General features: G+C 37.0%; 1 protein-coding gene across 1 annotated transcript in view; it reads right to left on the reverse strand.

Moving 5' to 3' along the window:
• The window catches only part of TM9SF3 (transmembrane 9 superfamily member 3), a 41,885-nt gene that overhangs the window by 9,539 nt on the left and 11,063 nt on the right, over positions 1 to 21,283 (reverse strand). The window contains exons 3-10 of the mRNA XM_071438991.1: positions 20,440 to 20,562; positions 15,601 to 15,761; positions 13,964 to 14,041; positions 12,926 to 13,057; positions 12,248 to 12,414; positions 9,782 to 9,876; positions 7,772 to 7,902; positions 88 to 227 (exon numbers count right to left, since the gene is read on the reverse strand). Coding sequence (XP_071295092.1) covers positions 88 to 227; positions 7,772 to 7,902; positions 9,782 to 9,876; positions 12,248 to 12,414; positions 12,926 to 13,057; positions 13,964 to 14,041; positions 15,601 to 15,761; positions 20,440 to 20,562 — 1,027 coding nt within the window. The remainder of the gene's footprint in view (positions 1 to 87; positions 228 to 7,771; positions 7,903 to 9,781; positions 9,877 to 12,247; positions 12,415 to 12,925; positions 13,058 to 13,963; positions 14,042 to 15,600; positions 15,762 to 20,439; positions 20,563 to 21,283) is intronic.

The following is a 21,283-nucleotide window of genomic DNA, read 5'->3' on the forward strand; positions in this document are numbered from 1 at the left end:
AATTATTCCATTAAAGCTGAAGACCAGAAAAGCCATTTTAAATGTATTGAAGTGAATATTTCCAGCTAACATTATGCTCGTCTTTACCATTTCTTCTCTGGTATAGGACGAGGCACTGCATTGACACGACATGGGAAATTAGGCTGTCCTGACAGATTTCGGCCAAGAATAGTCCCAACGAGGTTCAGTGGAAGGATGACAAAGAAACAAATACAGCACACTGCCACCTGCAAGCAAAAATTTGCAGTTGCAATTAAAAAAACTAGTCTAAGACAACAATAGAAGATAATCAACCAGTATTAGTCCTTAGTGGTTATTGCTGTAGAATCATACTCCTACTTATGAAGCATTAGTCACCATATATTTTATCAAATAGAAGCATTTTTTCCCGGAGAAACTTTCTAATAAACATTATCAAGCCTATTTTCATCCATCAGTTGAGAAAACAGAACCATTACAGACTGCTTTACTGTTTCCACCTAATTATTATACTCAATACATTGCACAAGAAATAAAAAGAAATCTTCATGGTACTTCATAACAGAAAGTGTTGTTAGCGTTTTTTACAGTTTTGCAGAGAGTGCAAGTGGGAATTTCTCCGGGAATTAACATCTAGCAGTTAGGTAGTTGCACACAAAAGTACAAGTGTTGGCTGCAAAATTTTTAATCCAATACAAAAAAAAACAAAACCAAGCCAACCAACCAACCCAATAACAATCACAAAACCATGGAAGAATGCTACCAATTTTGATCCAATTTTGGGTTCAATGTTTTCCACTATGCACCAACCAGGCAATTAAGAACATTGACTGACAAAGAAACCAGTGGCCACTGGTACACAAAGATACATAATTTAGAAACATAACAAACCTACTTACATATAGAAATCAAGTTTATGTATAATACAGGAAAGGTCAAACCAATGCTCCAGCTCTTTCCAGTGGAACAGCCTCTCTAAAAATCTACCATGAATCTTTTTATGCCACTATACTTATCTAGCTCCATTTTTTCTATTCCTTAAAGGCAATATAATTTATCTCCCAAAATAGGAAAATTTCAAGTGTGAAACAAGACATTCTGTATTCATAACTCTGTAGCACAGAAAAAAATAGCATTAGACAGTTTGGTAACTTTTTGATATTGATAATTAAAGACAGAACAGTTGCCCATAATGCAATCACCACAGTACTGAATACTGACCCTGTGACCTTTTCTATGCAAACATATGAAAATATTGCCTTTTAATGGCCTTGTTGCCTGAGGCTCTGTGTACACCCTGGTGCCTCCTGAGCAAAGGAGCTACATTTGCCTTCACTCCAGCAGAATGTAAAGTCCAGATTAACGCAAAACAACAGAGAGCAGAACAGATCTAAGAGCACACATTGACTTGCTTTAGAAGCAGTTACTCTGAGGATAAATAAAAGCTGCTCATGTATGTTGTATCTAAGAAATCTACAGCAAGCAGCTGAAAAGAAAGAATGACATTAGTTCAATACAAACTCAGCAATAGGTGAAACACAAATTTAAGGCAGCATTTGACTAAAGTCAGTGGGTTATTCTTCTATTACTGGCTAGCTTAGGACAGATGTGAAGGGAAAACATTGCCTGGGGTTGGATGGAGCAAGCCTTCATGCTTCACAGAAGGGGTACACCAAACTGGTGGCTCAACAAGCAGAAGCACTTTCCAGACTGCTCTGTATATCTTTGAGAAGAGGTTATTAAAGAATTACTTCATGAGCCATTAAAATACAAAGCGCCGCTGGTAAATAAGAAGACGCAAAGCTGTACTTATACTTGAAGTATAAATAATATAATAACAATAAAGCAGTTTTTACACAATCAATTTAGTATCTCTCATTTGTCTTCTTCCATTACTCAAAAAACACAGGTAAGCAAGCATAATGTTTTAAATAGGATACTGAGGTTGCCTAAGAATAAATTTCAGGAGACTCGTACAACTCACTCAATGGATACAGGTTCTGCCCTTGAAAACTGCTCAGTCTAAGTGAAGGAGCAGATAAGAATTTTCAGAGAAAAATATCAAAAAGTATCAGAAACATCAAAGAACATCATCTTGAGTGCTACATTTATTAAAATCCTCACCAAAATGTCCCAGCTTGTTTGAGGTGCAGTGGGTAGAAGAGATTTTCAAGAATTAAGGTTTGGATAGTATCCAAAAAATTTCTGAGCTGAACAAATTGAAACCACTTCCATTTTCAAGGAGAGTGTGCTCTGCTTCCTGCAAGGCCCTCTGGATGTGTCAGGTGGTCCCTCCTGCTCTTTGGTGTTGTTCTAGCAGGTAGCTTTCACACCTGGCTGAGGCAGAAAGCTCAGATCCAGGCAGTGTGAAAGGGCATCTGTACTGCTCATGCAGCCACAGCTGTCTTTTATAGTGCAGGTTTTAAGATGACTGTAGCTTAATTTCTTGATCTTAAAAATTTCACCTGACTGGGGACAATGGTAGAAAGAGAATCCACTGCTTTACTGTACAAAGAAACTGCCCAGGAACTGCCTTGGGCTCTAAGCTCACCTGGAACAACACTTAGCATCTTGTTTTTGTCCATCTTGCAAAATGTGTCTACTTTACAGAACCCACACACAAAGATTATAACCTTGGACAAGGAACCAAGCAAGGACCATCCAGGCCTAATTACTGATTAGCTGGCAAACTCCTGGATGAAACAAGGCTGTCAGTAGCATTTCACTGTAGTGACACCCTCAGCACAGCTGAATGGCTTCAAACCAGGTGGGAAAGGAAAGGGCTCAACCTGATCCAGCAGGGCTTGGCTGTTGTGTCCAGGAAACTAACTCAGCAGTAGCTTTGAAATCTAAAATGTTCATCTGCATAAAACAAGCTGAAACAGATCAAGGTCCCTTGAATAATGTCTTCAATACGTATAGTCAAGCTATCCCTAGTACACCTATAATTGGCATCCATCAAAAAAATCTGTGGTTTCATTATCAGATCAGCCAAAGTATTACTGATAATGGTGTAACACCTTACATTGTGTTATCCATTTGGCTGAAAAATTAACTGATTTCAAACAGAACAGCCAGCATCTTCAGTGATACCTAGCAGCAGCACTAGATAAAGTCAACATTTTGTTAAACAGTGAAATGCCACCTGTCTTAATGCTATCCTGTGTTCTGAGGACATGTGAAAGTGAAGTACATTTTTTCCTTTTTATCCTGAAGCCACTTCAGGGGTCTAAAAATTATGTGAGCTAAGTCTGGAGCGCAAAGGAGACACAACTGAGCAAACAAAAATGAGTGATAGCAGAGGCTCAGGAATGCCTCCTACTCCCACCTGGCTCTGATAAGCTGTCCAGAATGAAGAAGTTGTGCATGTTCTTTTTACTGAGATAAGACCATTCTAGAGACAGCAACCTACTGGTCTTAGTAAGATGACCAACAAAACCAGTACTGGTTGTACACATCATGTTGAACTCAGCAGCATCTTCTTTCTTGCTTTTCACTCATTGACTCACAGGTAGTCTACCTGCTCAGACTGATGACTGTTAAAACAACTTTCTTCACTCTTGGTAATAATAAGCCTTCCCTAGATGCGAGAGATGACTGGACATAGCTGGTGGTTTTCAGGCATGTTCCTCTTAATTACAGGGCTGAGGTAAAACCAGTGCCCCTCCTCTCAAACTAAACAGGTAGTGCCCGTAGCCACAGATGGCAAGGACAATGTTTGCAGGCTGGGCAATATCCAAACCTACAGAGTCTAAATCCTAACTGAAGCAAACACAGGATATTGGGGTAACAAGCATCTTAAAGGTGAAGTTACAAGACTTCTGCCTAAAAGGTTTCCAAGAGTAAGAATACAATGGGAAAAGCAGTTCAGGCACTTAATGGCCTCCACCATCACAAATGGAAAGGAGAAATGAAGACAAGACCAACACACAAACCTGCTCTACCCTCCTGCCAAAGTCACTGACAGCATACTAAAAAATCCAATCCCAGTAACAGTAGTTGTGTGACAGGCAGAGATAAGAAAGTTATATCTTTCTGAGTGTTTTAAGAGTTATTACTTTAACATCAGCCATGAGAAATTCAGAGAACCATTTTAACGACTACTTCATAAAACACAAATTATGCAAAGAGGGCAAATACATCAGATCTTCAAACCTGGTTTTTCATCAAGCAAACAAGAAGAGGTTCTTTATAATCTATATTACCCAAAACAAATTATGTGAGTTTTTGTACCAAGCCAGTACATTAAAAAATACTTATTTAATTTCGACTGTTGCAATTTTGTTGTACAAAATATCTTATACACTAGCAGCCAATTTAGTTTGCAGGTTTTAGTTGCTGTAGAAGAGACTGTCAACCTCCCCAAGCCTGCATTCCTTCTAACTCCTTTTTTGTTTTGTTTTGATGGGGAAAGAATATTCTACTGCCCTTGACTGAATGTGCAGAATTCAGTTTTCCATATTTGAAAGGAAACATTGTGAAGAGGGATATAATTTATTTCCTAGTGCCACATGTTTCATATTTCCTGACAACTGTAGATTAAACTTCTTTCAAGGGTGATAATTAAAATTTTTATGAGCATATCTAATATTAAACAGCTACTGGCAGGCTATGGTGCCACGTCTGCTTAAGGCACAGCGAAGAAAAGCAATAAAAATTAACTGTCAAAGCAGCAGCTTGATCTTCCCTGTCAGCTACCAAAATGCACTCTCAGTCATGAGACTCCCTCCCATAGAGAGGTTACTAAATTTCTGTAACACAACAGTTTTCTGCACATTGTCCAAACATTACAAGAAAAAGAATAGAACAGAAGGCTTCAACATAAAGTGTTACAAGCTTTATTACAACTAAATTGTTAATCTAGACTGTAGCTTTGGGTAATAAATTGAACTGTTGAAAATGTAGGCAGAAGAATTAAGGATCATCTATTTTTAGCAAAATGAAGGAGTTTGACCAATGGTTGCACAGTCACTTTCTGCTGAATGCATGTAACAGGATCTTCTCCCTTTTTTTAGTGAGGTGTATTTCTTTATCTGGCTTAAGGCGTGAAAATGGTTGGCACTACCAGGTCCTCTTTTTTTAGTGGCAGTCAATACTCATATCAACTCAAAGCTGTCAGGGAAACCTACAGCTTGGATTAAGCTATCTGTTGGAGGAAACACTTTTTTCTTTTCAAAACAAGGTACAAAAGATGCAAACAATAGGGTCTCCATCCCAAGAGAAATACAGTGTCCTTAACCGTATTTAATTAAATCATTAAAAATGCACACTGGAAACCTTAGCCACAAAGGAACCTACTGTTCAAACAAAACAAAAATAATAAATCTTAAAACAGTTAATAGAAGCTGCATAGATTTTGCAGTCAGAATATTACATTAGTCATAGTAGCCTTAATGGAAATCTTTAAATTATGCATCACTCACAGAACAAGGTAAGCAGTCACAACTTATGAAATGCCAGAATTAAAATGGTCCCTTCAAATTCAATCATGCTGTACTCTGTAGAAATTCTGCATTAGTCAGTATTTCTGCACAGAACTAGTAACATACTCCTCAAACTTATTATGGAGAAATCACTTCACATACCATTATTTTTAAAGTCTTCTTAAATCTCCCAAGCTCCACTTTTTACATATCATTCACACACACACACAAATACAAAGATGATTGTTAAATATACCAGAAAGACTGATAAACATCAACAGACAGTAAGTCAAGATGTATAACAACTTCAGAAGTCAATGTTTACTAGTAAGAGGACATAATAAACAAAATACACCAAAAAATCAAATTTGGACTCCAAAGGCATGAATAACTGAACAGTATCCATTGCATTCCTAGGGTGAAGGGATGAGTGAAAAAAGCAGATTTTGTATCTCCTTCATATGCTCCGGAAAGCTTCAATGCATTAAGTTTTAAAAAGGTCTCATATTTGAATAAAACCTGTCACATTCTTGATATCATTCTGAAGGGAAGGACAGCTGAAAGCTACCCCAAGGAAGAGATTAAGCCTTTGTTTATGCTCATGGCTTATTTCCCTGCAGAAGGTTTGGCATTCCATAGGTAAGACAGCTTGCAAGTATATCTAAAAGGGCTAAAGGCAGAGTCCCAAGAGTGAAGACTGATTTCAGAAACAAGCTTTCCATTTTCCCAGACCCCACCACATCTTCAAGGAGATCCCAGACACCAGGAATGACTTATACAAGGTGAATGAAGTTTTGAAGTTCAAAACAGACTACAACAATGCATGAAGGTCCTGAAGAGCCCAATCAATTTGAGGACTTCAAGACAAAGTGTAGAAAAAGAGGTACCAGGTAGGTGACAGATACAGAACTGAGTGTCAGTTTGGATGTCCTGGATTTGATTCTATCAGCTGCCCTTGCCTAAATTCCATAGGAAAATCCCTCTGGAGGGAAGAATTAAGTCACAGAGACTACTTAGATACTTGAAGTGGCAGAAGTGGCAATGCAAAACTGGTTAAGTACAGAATGACATATTTAAGAATAGTCTCTTAGCAACATTTTTGCTATGGAACTTTTTTCAGTAACTCAGTTTCTGCTTTTTCCAGATTTATGGCAGTCACGATGAAGGGGCAATACTTGCCAGCAATTTAAATCAAGGAGGATGGTTTCAAGACATGTCAGGGTGAAGGAAGTTATTTCTGTGTTCTAATACATTTAGGTGGCAGAGGTTTTATTTCCCCAAGAAAGCAGCAAATTTACATTAGACAATTCTGGAAGCCTCATAACATTGAAAACAGAGGTGGAAAGACACAAAGGGATCTCATCCATAAAGCCAGAGGACTTCCTGGGGACTTCAACCTGAAGCATAACATGGTAATTGCAAACAATTTCCATTTCCTTCTACAAACCAGCTTGTTGATTTGAAGCCATTAGAGCGTTGCTCATGCTGATGAAGTTTCCGATTCATAACCTGCTTGCCTGCTAACTCCACTCAAGTTTTACTGCCACAGTCACAATGATTCAAACGCTTTCATAAAACCTTGCAAACATTAAAATCACTGTGTATAGAGAGTCCTAATATCCTGGTGAATTGAACCCTGAAGATTTATATATCAGTTTGCTTTTCCATGCACGTGCCCACGGTCTTAAAATACAAATCAGTTGAACAGATTCACAAGACAAACTTCAGCACACGTGGAATTGCCTTCCCTCAGCATTCCTGGCCTTCAAATGAGAATACAAGTGAGAGATGGGATACCATAACTGCTTGCTTAGCAGTAAAACAGTCTCCTTACACATATCAAAGATCAATGCTGTAAACTTTTATGACAGTACTGTATATAGTTGCTAGCATAGGAAAGAGAAAATAACACAATATTGCTTTGGGACACATTGACCAACTAATACAAACGTACTCAAAGATAGAATTTTAATCTATTTTCTTGAAGAAGAAAATGAGAAAAAAATAAGTGAACAATTTATAAACATGTTTAGCTTTATATTACATTTAGTGGTTTTACAGAAATGAATTCAACTGGTAAAAAGCTGGTATTTAGGCATGCTTTGAAAGTACTGTTAATGAGGAGGTGACTAGAATCAGCAACATCACTTTAAGTGTCACTTTAAGCAGAGATAAGACTGTTTTTGGCATCCAGCAGCTGTTGCTATTGTGATTAAAATTAATTCTATTTGAAGCACCTTAAGCCCCATTCCATGATAAACTTCTAATTAGCTAGCTCTAAACTATGACTCACAAATATATTTCGATTTAAAAAATAACATTTTTCTGTGTGTACAGTGGAATTTAAATTTGCCATTGAAACAACTCACCATAGTTGCAAAGGGTATAGCTCTTGAAGCATGGTAATAGATGGCAATGAAGTTGATGAAGAAGGCAGTTCCACACACCATTGCTGGAATAAGGAAGGCTCCAATGAACATCTGCTTTATCCATCGCCTTCCTGTAAGAAGGGACATTTCAATGGGACTGGTAAGATACAGCACATTTAAAAAAAAAAAAATTAGCAAGCACTCCAGAATTTACATGTTTGACTACTTCTCCCAAGAAAAAGTGAAATAAGTAAGTAACAACATACTACGTCAATACAAGAGCTAAGAGCAAACTAAGGTTCAGCTAACTCTGGTCACTCACAAGATGCAGCACATTAATCAATTTAGTGGGCCAGGTGAAAAGAAGAAAAGGGATACAGCACGAGAACATTTCAGCTGAAGAACAGCATATGCTGACTAAGCTGGCCAAAGAACCTGGGGTGTGAAAGCTGAGGGTGCACGTAGGTGCAGATGAGAAGACAGAGATAGCAGAGCATTAGACAATGCTTGGAGAGCACAGGAGAGCTCAGCACTGCTCCCAGGAGAGCTCAGCACTGCAGCTGCTTCCAGGCAGCTCCTGCTCGGGGTTGCCCTGGTCCAAGCTGGACCCAGCCAACCCAGACACACCTTCAGGATGCATTAAGGAAAGGGCTATCCCTGCTAAAAAGCAAAATGCCACAGCATTTAACATACAGGAAAACTGGACTCTTGATATTTTATATATATACAGAAAAGGTAGAAAGAAAGTGATTTCTAAAGTCCAAGCATCAAGGGAACAGAACATCTGTTAGCAGTTATTACTAAGTTTAGAGCTCCCTGAGGAGATCAAAGAAATCCTTTTGGGCAACTCCTTAAAAATTTCCCCTATCTGTATTCCCTGTACTTTCTATGCTCTTAAAAACTGTCTACATTTATACACCGTGATATTAATATGCAGTAAGTAAAAAATATTTTTAAAAGCATATTTTTTCAAGACAATCATAAGTATTTTCACCATGTGCCCACATAATCAGCATTTCATGGTTTGCTACATGTTTACCTGTAAAAAAAAAAAGCTTATCTGGCTCAACTACAGATCACAATACATAACAGCACAGCAACCCCTTTCCTAACTAGATCTGGTTTTGTACAAATTGCTAGCTTTATAAACAAGCCACATGAAAATAAACTTCTAACCTCCAAACTCAAAGTAGTCTTGAGATTGAACATTAACAGGTATATCATGCTAAAAAGATACAAATTTTCTTTAATGAACTTACCAGAATTTTTTTTTAAGCACTCTAGAAGATAATAGATATTGATTATTCTTTTATTGCAGCATAGGGAATGGATGAAGCTAGTGCACTGCAAGAATCTAACTGGTCATAACTCAGAGGCATAGTGGAGAGCATTTGAAGACAGCCTGTTCAAATCTTCTGTCAATTTTACTTGGCTTCTGCTCTCTACTGATGCTCATTTTGATTTGCTAAGTATAAAGCAGAGCAATACTGGAAAGTAGAACAACTCTCTTTAAAAGATGATATAAACCGTTCTCCCCATCTGCAATTAATGGTCTAGTAAATAATCTATACTTGTCCTTTTTGTGTTAGCCAAACACAACCCCTCCAGTGCATAAAGAAGAGGACCACGTAGGAGTCATCTGGAGAAGATGACATGAGCTGTTTAACAACATGTTACACAAAGGAGAAAGGCTATTATACTCTGTGGATGTCATGAGCCAAAAATTATATACAAGAGTATAACAAGCAATTTGGAAGTCACAACTATTAACAGCTCTTTAGCTCTTTTAAATTAACCTAAGACTTTAGTTAGCTTTTCAGAAAGCATAGCCAGTACTGACTGAGTAGATAATATGAAAGTTAAATACACCCAAAATATTTCCTGTTTATTAGGAATCTAATGGATTCCATCTAACTCCATGAGGACTCTTCTACATTGGTACAAATCATAAAATAATAACTTTTCCATTTAACAATGCAATGAAAATGCTGAAACATTAAAACAATTTACCTCCTTGTCTAGCATAAAGGCTTCCTCCAAAATATCCATTCACTGGTGATGTTGCAGCATAAACAAATATAGCTGTACTAAGCATTGATCCTCTCCTACAAAAAGGGATGTTTTTGGTAAATGACATAATGACATACAAAACCAAACATGATTAGAGCAAAAAAACCCTGTATTTTTAGCAGAAGCAGTTATTTAATATTTTTATGTAATACAAATATTTAGAAGTGCTTGAACTGTAAAATCTGTGTAAGAATGAGAACTGTTTGTACACAAGGCTTTGGCCAAGTCTAATTCAATGTGGGAAAGAGAGTTTGGACATACTACAGTCTTTCCTAACATGCATTTATTTTAACTGGAGTACAGACTCTCACCTCTGATAAATATACCCTGACATTTGGATGTGTCTACTTTGTGCATAAATAATTATTTACATGACATCCATTAAGTGTAAGATTCAACTGCAGATAAAATGTCAAAAGGCCAGTATTAACAAAAATATACTAAGATTGTGAATAATGTTTCTGCCATCCCCCAGAAATTAACTTTTAAGATGGAAAGTGCTCATCTGGCAGAAAATTAGATTTAGAAACTATAAATACTATAATGAAGTCACAAATCAGCATTAAGTAGTGCAATCAGAAGAGCTTAGTAATTTTTAAATGTCACCCCATTAAATATTGGACTACTAATTTTGGCATAATTTTTCTGAAATTTTACAAGCAAAGCTAATAATTTTAAATCAAAGAAGCCATTTCCAAATACATTTTAAAAGATCATATCTAAGAATAGGAAGATATAAATGTTATTCATTAATAAAATTGTTTCCCCACATCCCTCTGCTATTCTTCGACAGCAAATAGCAGTAGGTTTTCAGCTGACTTACTGTTCTTTCTTCAAATTAGGTGCTCTGAGAGATTCTAGTTACTGCCATTTTGGTTTTTGAGGAACCATTCCTGGATGCCTGCTGCACTCAAAGAAGCAATCTTTAGCACTTAAGCTTCCATGACAGCATGACCAAAGCAAATATACCTGCTGGTCACACACACGGAAGGACTGTTTTACCAGTATTTGTTTTTTAAAAGCTTCTAGTAACTTAAGACAATTTAGAGACACATGCAAAACCCCCAAGAGCAGGCACAGTCTGAAATGGCACTGCCACTGTGTAAATCCAGACTACAAGTAAAAACACCAGACTTGGTGCTATTTTCCTAAACATAACAATTGTCTGCACCACATTTGGTCAATTGTTCCACTACACACCCAGAATTAAATTCACTTTGAAAGTGACAGAAAGGCCTATTGCAATAAAAGACTAAGTGCACACATCTTTTCAAAAAATACTAATCTGATACATTTTACAAGTGACATGACTAACCTACAGCCTCCCTACAGGGCACATACATTCTGAAATGGTTTCATTTTGTCCTCTGTAGAGCTGATATGCTGCACAACTAAAAGCGTGTATGTATGCTTGTCCAGAAATATAACCATGAGACACAAGGAGGGGAATAACACCCTATGGAAAATGAAAATATGCCAAGATTCTGGTACTACAGGGTGGCTTTTTAAACACACCGGTAAAAGGCCACTAAATTGAAAAACAAGAGTTCCCTCTAGCGGCACATCAGAAGTATTACAACTTGCTAAAATCAAGTTACAAGTGATGCAGATCAAAGTTTAGTCACTGCTTAAAACAAATCACTTGTAAAAAAACCCAAAAAACCCAAACACAAGCCAATAATTCCCTCCAATACCCAAAACACAATCACTACAGAAGCAGATGAAGTCCACCCAGTAACCCAAAAATCTCAATCAAATTAAGAGGTAAAGGAAGAAAACAGGTGAACTACAAGTGGTGTGTTAAATTTAAACTTGAGTATTATTTCTTTTTTTTTGATTGATTTTTTCCGGTCAGGACGTATTTCTGGGGATTTTACATCAACACAGGCTGAGCACAATGTGTTCAAAAGAACTTAAAGGATTACATTTTCATTCCCAAGCAGACTTGTGATAAGACTGACTTAATACTGACTTGTCAGCAGAAAACAGGACTATTCACAACAGAGCACACTCTTATTTCAGTCTTCACAGGACATGGTGGGGCCAGAAATATACTAACATCTTGTCACTCTGGGTGAAACCAGGAGCGAAATATGTACCTTTGAATCCATATAATTCCCATATTATCTACTAGTGATTCTGCAGAACAACAAACTAGTTTCAAAATAAATCATTCAAAAAGCAAGCACTAAAAGGGAAAATCAAAGGAGATTGACTAACGTGATAACAGTAGGATAAAGTTTCATTACAAATTAAAAGAGCACTTCTTAATACTACATCTGATCTACAGATTACTACTAGATACTCTCAAACACTTTTTTTCAGGCCAGTTAGAACAATAATTTTTGTAATTATTTTGTTCACTTAAACATTTATATATGGAAGACATGGCACAATTATACTTACTCTGTGTATAAATCTTCTATCATTGCAACAATAATAACTATAAGAGACACAGCAAAAATTTGACAGCCAGACCCAATAAGCGATGAAAATATTAGAGGATGACTGGATGGTCTAAACACATCTCCATGGACCTGCTTCCACCCATACTCATCACCTAGATCTCTGTCCTGGGAACAACAACAACAAATTTTAAGTCTAGTCATGACAATTAAAGACAAACACACAAGCTACATAAAAACAAAAGGTCTGATTTAATAAAGCAACTTCAAGTGAAGTGTGTCTTGTCTTCTAAATGCATCAAATCGAAAAGTTTACTTTTCAGATGCTTATGAAGACAACAAATTACTACCTGAATGTATGACACAGTAAAATCTATCAGAATCCCTCCCTGTCCCTAAAGCCTCTGAGGTGCTTAGGAGTACATCAGGCTTCTACTACAAAGTCAGAATGGACCTAGTTAATCCTAAGGTTGGATATGAACATTAACATAGTGACTAGAGAGAGATTTTTGGGTCGCAACCTAGAAGCATGTTATAAAGAAAACACTTCCAAGACACACAAAAGGCAATTTCTGTCCAGTTGAAGAAAGCCATTCAGAGCTGCTAACACAATGAATGTACAACAGGAAAACAATAAGCCTTAAAAAAGGAGTTTTTAAAGCATGGATGCAGGTCTTACCATATCATCCATTTCTTCCTCCTTGCTGTATCTTGCATAATCTTTTCGCAGAGTTCTCATTAATATCATAGACACCAGGCCAACCAGAAAGATTACCATCATAAAAGAATTGAAAATTGAAAACCAGTGAATCTACAAAAAGAAAACACACACATAAAATTCAGAGCTGTAAATGTGTTTCAAATTGCTCCAATAATGATAAATTGTTGCCTATAAGGACTACTTGTCAGCACCAGCTAAGTAACACTACATTTTCAGAGAGTGACACTAAAACTAGCCTGTGAAACACCACTCATAAACCTTTTTATCAGCCGGCCTTGCTCAGGACCAAGCTATCACAACTTAGTTAAGCAGCAGCAAAGTTTGAGCAATTGGCTGTGCATGCTCCCTTGGTAAGCAAAAAGCAACATGATGTACTGCTGCCTTCCTAGAGAAGAGGTTCAAGTAGAGAAGCCAAAGGAATTACTGCACAGGATGAAAACGTGCAGCAGCATTATTTTTGCTCTCAAAAGCATATACTTCTGGTTTTCACTGAGCTCCAAACAGAATGCAAAGTCCCTCCATTCAGAAAGCAGCACAGCTCAGTACACTACCCCTAAGGAGATTACAACCACAGATTTAAACACAACTGATAGCGCCACAACTGATAACTGGCTTAGTTAATGCTTATTGCTCTGCATTTACTTCAGAAAGAAGTGTACCAATGGCCAACTGCACTTATTCAGCTTACACAGTTGCACAGTCCCTGAAGTTTCATTGCTTCTGGTCACCTGAATGTATTTTTTTGAACTACACTGTATTTTCTGCAAGCTTGAGGCTTGCCTGCACATTTATTGAAGCGCTCCAGAAGAATGGAGCCATCCTATTTTAGCAGCAACATTGCCACTTAAACAATAGTCAGACCTCCCTGCTTTATTGTCCCAGAGCACTTGGAAAATATGAAAATTCAAGGATGTAATCCAAAAATTGCATGACATCTAAACTAATGCAACCATTGTAAAGGGATGTATTGTAAGGCTGTCATGGAACAATACATACTCTGTGCTGAAAGAAAGATGGGTCAAGATACTTGTCAAATCGGTCTTCAAACTTCACATCTGATTTCTTCCATTTCACCTGAAGAGAGAAATGTTTATATTTGAAAAGGTCCTTACAGTATTTTTAGCTATACTCACATGCAGAAACTCAGAACACATATTAAAAATCGTCCACTTTAGGTGTCTTCTTCAATATGAATGGGGTTTGGCAAAAAATAATGGAATGATGTTCTTAAAGACTGGCATCTACAGGTCAGGCATAGAATGAACACCAGCTGTTCTCTTACTGAGTATAGAAGGAAGCATATAAATGTAGATTGAACACCCCAATCACTCACCACAGTCCTGAGACATGTTAAAAACCCCAAGATGTCAGCACTACTCACTTTGAGGTTTGATATTAATGTTCCTCAGTTCAAATTACAACTTTGTTCAAGATTAATAGCTTTCAAAATTGTTTCAAGCAGATACATTTCTCATTTGAGCATCTGCCACATTGAAGCACAGTTTAGAACAAATCCACCAGTGACAATCTGTGAATTAAACCACACACAGGCCAGCCCAGCAATTGCCCAGTGATGCCAACAGAATTTGATAGAGAAGTCCTGAGCTTTGCATGCTAAAAAGTCTTTTAAGGGAATATCTTATGTTATTTTTATTACTGGCTGCTACTCAGCTTTTAAGTTGCTGTCCAACTTAAAATTTAGAGCAAATGGACTTCACAATGATGGTAGAATTTGAAATAGCAAATTCTGAAATTTCTACTATCAATTTTGCAGCAAAAATAGGGAAATGAGTATAAATGTAATTCTAAAATGAACATACAAAATCCAGTTATCTGCACTTTAAACTCTACAACTTATTCATCACAAAAGAAATGTAACTGTGGCAAGAATATTTTGTGAAATAAAATCCTATGCTCACATCTACGCATGGAAGAAAAGCAGTGCATTAAAAAATGGTTTCACTATACAAATGTGTTGAACATGACAAGTGAACCATCACTTGATTTAAGTAACATCAACTAAATAAAGAGGAAAACTGAAAAAATTCATCTGTCTCAACCAGCAAGCATTGTTTATTCATTACCTTTTATCATAGCAACTCAATATCATATCAGAGAGCTTCAGAAAAAGAAATTTAAAACCTTATAAATCATGTTATATAAATAAGAAATTTCTACTGGAATTGCAAAACAAAGTAAATTTTGACATTAACTGCTTGCAAAGTATAAAGGCTTACAGTGGGTTCTTATACTAGCTGAGAATCCAGTTCAAACCCATGATACAATGGTCAGAAGTCCAAACATGAAGACAATGTGTACCTACTCATGGGTCCCCTATACTTCTAGTCTCCATCCTTCCAGGGTTTATCTTCCTTTCCCACTAAAACACTTTTCTGCACATTACAGAAGCTCCAGTTTGTTTGGAGTACTTCAAAAATCATAATTTTACATTCGTTATTAATAAATCTACCAAGGTTTTTCAGCAACAAAACAGAATAATTGAAGGAGTGAAGATGCATCTTCCTCTAACACAGCCCAACATATCAGTACATATTATAGTATACAAGTACCTATTTTTGAGTTATTTCACCATGTAGAATTTCTTATTACACGTGCATCACCAAATTACTTACTGAATATGACATCTGGATTTTTGTGTTTGGTACCAATTTCACCTTTCCTTCACTGGTCAGATTGACATCTACAATTCTATTTCCATTGAAACCAATTTCAAGTTTTTTGTAAGTCCAAAGGTAATAATCTTCTCCATTTTCATCTGCTTCTCCAACAATCCCTGCATAGAAAACAAGTGCAAGCATGTATTACAGGTATGCTTTTCAGATATTTTGCATTTACTTTTTAAAAACATGCATTACAAAGTTTTGCCAGCTAAAAAAGTAACATAAACAAAGAGGACACAGAAGACCATAGACTTTTCTTCTCAACTCTAATATCTGGACTCCACTTTCAATCCATGGGTCACTGAAAGAAGCATTTTGCAATGACATTAAAAGAAAAATCTTGCAGCTACAAACACTGCAGAAAACCCAACAACAGTTGCAATTGTTACCAGATAAATAACTGGCTAAATAGAAATTCATTTTTCCTAGCAGAACTTAGCCAAGACCTCTACAATTTCCCATCTTCCAACTATCTATTTGCTCGTTTTTCTTCCTCTTAAGGATTTTACTTTTTCTCTGTAATCCTCATTAGTTTACTTCCCAACAAATGGTTTTTGCTCTTGTTTGCACACAGCTTTCCAATGCTTGCCAAAAATGTGGTTTTATATTAGGAAGAAATTCTTTACTGTGAGAATGGTACAGGTTGCAGGTTGCCCAAGACAAGCTGTGGCTGTACCATGATGAGCTTTATGTTCTCTTCCAATTCAAACCATCCAAACCATTCTATGATTAGGTTCTTAATTTTCAGTAAGTTAGTGTCAAAATGTCATCTACCACAGAAGAATTCCAGAGACTGTGCTATGCTGGGTGAAAATAAAAAGTTTAACAGTCAACAAGTTCCCAGGCTGTGTCACCTTTGATGTCAAGATCAAAGATCACATGCAAGATGTACAAAATGGAAAGTCACAAAAAAAGCAGCACTCAAGATACACAAGGCTGAGGGGAATGGGAGAACAAGTGGGTGAAGGATATGAACAGACTACCTCAAAGCACCAGGTATATGAAGGAAGAGCCCTTGTGCATCACCTGTGTTTTTTAATTTTCAGGGTAGTATTTCTGTCAAGTTTTTCACTCATGCTCATCTGTCAGGATTGCCTTGTATATGCCATCTACACAAAACATGTGCCAGTTTGTGCCTCCACCATATAGCCTGGCACCTGCCATGCCATCTGTTCCCATGGTAGTATCCAGACAATACAGACCTCTAAACTACTTAAAGAACATTCTGATTAATCACTCACTGAAGGAATGAACTAACACAGTGCTTCACATAGATAGGGAATGTCCTGAAACAATTAAGCCTAGTCTCTCTCTCCACTGTGGGACAGCAATTCAGGAAAAAATATAAAATGGAATAATTTTTTCTGAATGCACTTAGAAAGATCTTGTTGCCTTTTTCAGATTAGAAAATAGTGTAAACCTTACAGAGCCCTCAAACAGCAGTTTGATGTCGTTAACTTCAGTTATCAGCAGTTAAGAAAGGTTAATTTATGCCTAGTCTCTACTGAAAATAGAGTAGTCCTTACAGGGCTTGACGACTTTCAGGGTGAATTTTGAGAATTAGTGTTTGTGCATATGTCTGGTAGCAGTAAGCCTTAGCAAGGTGGAAAATCATAAAGAACATAAAGGATGAACTTAACTAAAGTTTGCCAGGAGACAGGAGGAGTGCCAGGAATGCATCTGGTGGAGCCCAGGGAAGTGAATGGTCTGCTTTAAGAATAGAATTAAAGAGAAGTTGCCTAGAATTCTCAGCAAACATTAGCACCATCTGAATCCTTTTCTTTTACACTCTTCACAGAGAACTTTATTTTGGTAGCACTAAAAATGGATTCCAGCCATCTACATTTAGGGAACAAAATTTTGGTTTAATCCAGCTACAAGATGCAAAGCAACAATGAAAAAAACCAGGATATTGGGTCATACAGTACATTCAATACATGCTGGGCAGTGAGGTTCTCAACATAGGTAATCCAAATAAAGTGGATCAAGATGAGAGCCTTCACACAGTAACAAAAAAGTCATTCAGCACAAGCTATTTTTAATGCAAGCTAAGGGTAACCAGTTCTGGACACTATCCTCATGAAACCAAAAAAACCCTTTTCAGTATTCAGAGTATTTCAGAGATGCCATCATAACTACTTCTGATCTTACACCCATATCCATGTATCTTAAACAGTCCTAACAGTTCCCTTCATTATAATTACTGAAATTTAGTAACTATTTAGAAATAGTTACAGCTTTGAAACAACGATCAAGCAAAAGATATTTGCTTTCTTCAGTGTCTCTACCTGCCACCACATTACATGGTACTAGACAAGTCTACACAACACACTCAAAGGCACCAGCAAGCTGGCAGAGGCATGTGTACAGCCTCTGCAGTTTGTACAGCATCATTCATGCCATATTCACAACAGAAATACTTAAAAACTGTTCAGTTACCAGCAAGTCTCAGTGCTTTAAGTTTTAAGCAGCATTCAGAGCCCAAAACATTTCTGTTGCTGAACAGAGACCCAGGAAAACCAAAATTATTGCAGATAAGCTATATTCCCAGTTTTCTCCACTGTACTGGGAAAACAAAGGTCCAAAATACTAATTCAGACTTGCAGATAAACTCTTCTAATTAGTTCAGGTGCATCCACTCCTTTCTCAGTCCCCCACCAAGAACTCATTTTAATTTTTTGAATAAAAGTCAGGCTAATATTGACCAACCTGCAGTCCTGCTACTTTCACCTAACCTGCAGCAGACACAGACCAAAACTGTCAGCACCACTTGCCTTCACACCTGATGTCAGATTATATCCTTACATAATATTACCTGTACTTAGGATCCTGGAGTCCCCATTATGTAGCACAGCTTGAGATCCTGGTTCCAAACTATCAAAAATAGCTTCTTTATATCTTAGAAAGATGATACCTATATTCTACATGTTTTCTAGTTGACTTCTTGTGCATAAAAAGCATACTACTGGGAAACATTAAAAACACTCAATCACAGGAAAACAGATCTTTTAGCTAGAGCATAACATTTGTCATGTGTAGAAGATTTAGTAGGTATGTTTGTTTTTCGGCATTCTGGATGATGAAACATAACCAGAAAAAAAAAATTCCAAAAAAGAAAGCCTCCAAGACTTGTTAGCCACACAGGATTCCAAAGAAGTCAGCTTAGCATCCATTATCCCTGGGCAATTCAACCCTACATACCTGCCACTAGTCTAGAAAAATAATTCACTGGTCTTTTGCTGAAAGGCCAAAGCCCTAAAAAATATTGTAGCAACAACTGTCACTCATGCATGCTTTTAAAAAGCCTACCAGCAATTGCACAAGCAGTACAGTAAAGGTCACACAGAGTAATTCAGGTCTTCTCCAAGCCTGGCTACAGAGCCATTACACACAATAAACATATCAGCTGAAAAGAACCAAATCAATACTTAAGTACTTCTCTTCAGGCATTATAATGGTATCTCTTAAAAACAGACGCATTAAAACAAACCCAGACCTTCCTGACAACCAGATAAATAATAAATGGACGAAGTGTTAATATTTCTGCCATGTTCATCTAACAGATATTTTCTAAAACAAATTAAAATAAGAAAGAGCTAAAAAAAGCAGCCTTTGTCAAAATGAATTAATGATGGATAGCATTACTCATACCAGCTATCAAAGAACTTTTCTTGCATGACTTGAACTGTGTTTCTGTAGGTGCTGTGGGACTTGGTTTAGTTTGGGCAGGTTTACCTCTTTCACAGAACACAGGCAACAAAGAGCTTATGGCTGTTTTTCATTTCCTTTCAGTTTAAATATCTACAACAGGGAGATTAGGCCTTGGAGAGTTTGGTTGATTGCTATCAGTGCAAAGTGCAATCTGCAGAGCACCCCTTACTAGGTAAGTGATCACAGATTATGAGGGAGCAACAAAACACAAGAGACCTTAGGAGACAATGGCAATAAAGATACACACATTTTTATTATTCAAGACACAAGCACTTCTAAACCCAGGTAAATAATACTCAGCAAGAGAAATTCTGAGAACTGTAAAAGAGTAAGTAAAATAAAACTCCATATAAACACAGACAACAAAGCAACACTGTTAACAGCCACTAAATGACCATAAAATTAAACCAAACAGTTTTTGCATGAGTAATAAAGAAAAGTAGCAAAATAAAGTTTCAACTCTCAAATAAGCTTGTTATTTATGATCACAATAACATGACCCTTCCAAGTAACCTACCTAATCACCACCTACTTGAACATCTGAACAAATTTAAACCTAAGAACTTATTGTTATTAAATCAGGGCTTTAGAAACAAAACAGCTTTTCACTGTTTTTGTATTTCACTAGTACAGCCATCCTACTGTTCTTTCAATGCAATAAGCCTTCAACTTATTTCACACAGAACTGATTAGGTTGGAAAAGACCACTGAGATCATTGAGTCCAACCTATGACCCAACATCACCTTGTCAACTACACCATGGCACTGAGTGCCACATCCAGTCTTTCCTTAGACACCTCCAGGGATGGTGACTCCAACATCTCCCTGGGCAGCCCATTCCAAAGTCTATTCAACCTTTCTGTGAAGAAATGCTTCCTAATGTTCAACCTAACTCTCCCATGGTGCAGGTTAAGATTATGTCCTCTACTACTTTACTTCATATTCTTGTGAATTTGACTTGCATGTAAATTTCTTGTGAAATTCTTGTAACAAAGCTTAGTCACTAAATGACTCCATGAAACCCACTAGTACAGGACTTAAGTAGGTGTAATCCAATCATTAATGCACAATATCACTCACCCCATATTGGCAAGTCATCAATATACATCTGGTACCAATAGTGATTTTTGATAGCATACACAAATGCATCTCTTCTTCCCTTGTCCAAGTCAACTTCACAGTAAGTGGTCTGCATCACATCATCTGCAAAAAATTAAAGCACAGTTGAAGATTTATTAATGAGCTGGCTCAAAGTGAAGGCAAGTCAAATGGAGGAATGGACAGAGCTGAAGTCTCCAAGCCCTCTTGGGTATCCTCAAGTAGAGAACAATAAAGGACATTTTAAAAAGAACCATTAAAGCAAATGCACGAAAGTGTAGATGCATGTAGATTTCTGAGCACATTTCTTGTGCTCAGAAATCTACACTTCTGCATGCAGAGGCTTCCCACATACTGGACAGGGAAAGGTTCCACAGTATCCTTTTGCTGCTTCACCCACACTAGATTAAGGTAAAAAAGCTGATGACAGATTCACCTGAACAGATAATGAGATCTCTCTAACTTTAACAAGAGGTATGAAATTATTAAGAAATACCTAAAACTGTTTGCAACATTACCTTTGTTTTAGTATAATCGGCTTCACTGACTAGGAATAATGTTTGTAAAAAAACCTAAAACTTTTTAAAGTTCTCAGCAGTTTTGAAGTAACTATCCTAAGGAAGAAAGAAAGCAATCAGAGTAAAGACAGAGAAAAAAAGGAGAGAAGACAAAAATAGGAATAATGCAAAGGATGCACAAGAGGATGCGTTTGGAAATAAAATAAATCCACCTCTTTCACCCAGAAAGTTATTCTTCCCTATCTACAATTCCTAAGTCACACTGTTAGCAGCCATTCTTTTACATTTCGGAAGAAGTACAAAATGCA

This window comes from Agelaius tricolor, unplaced genomic scaffold (assembly GCF_023055355.1).
Source record: "Agelaius tricolor isolate 1412-34295 unplaced genomic scaffold, bAgeTri1.0.p SCAF_13, whole genome shotgun sequence".
NCBI classification, from domain to species: Eukaryota; Metazoa; Chordata; class Aves; order Passeriformes; family Icteridae; genus Agelaius; species Agelaius tricolor.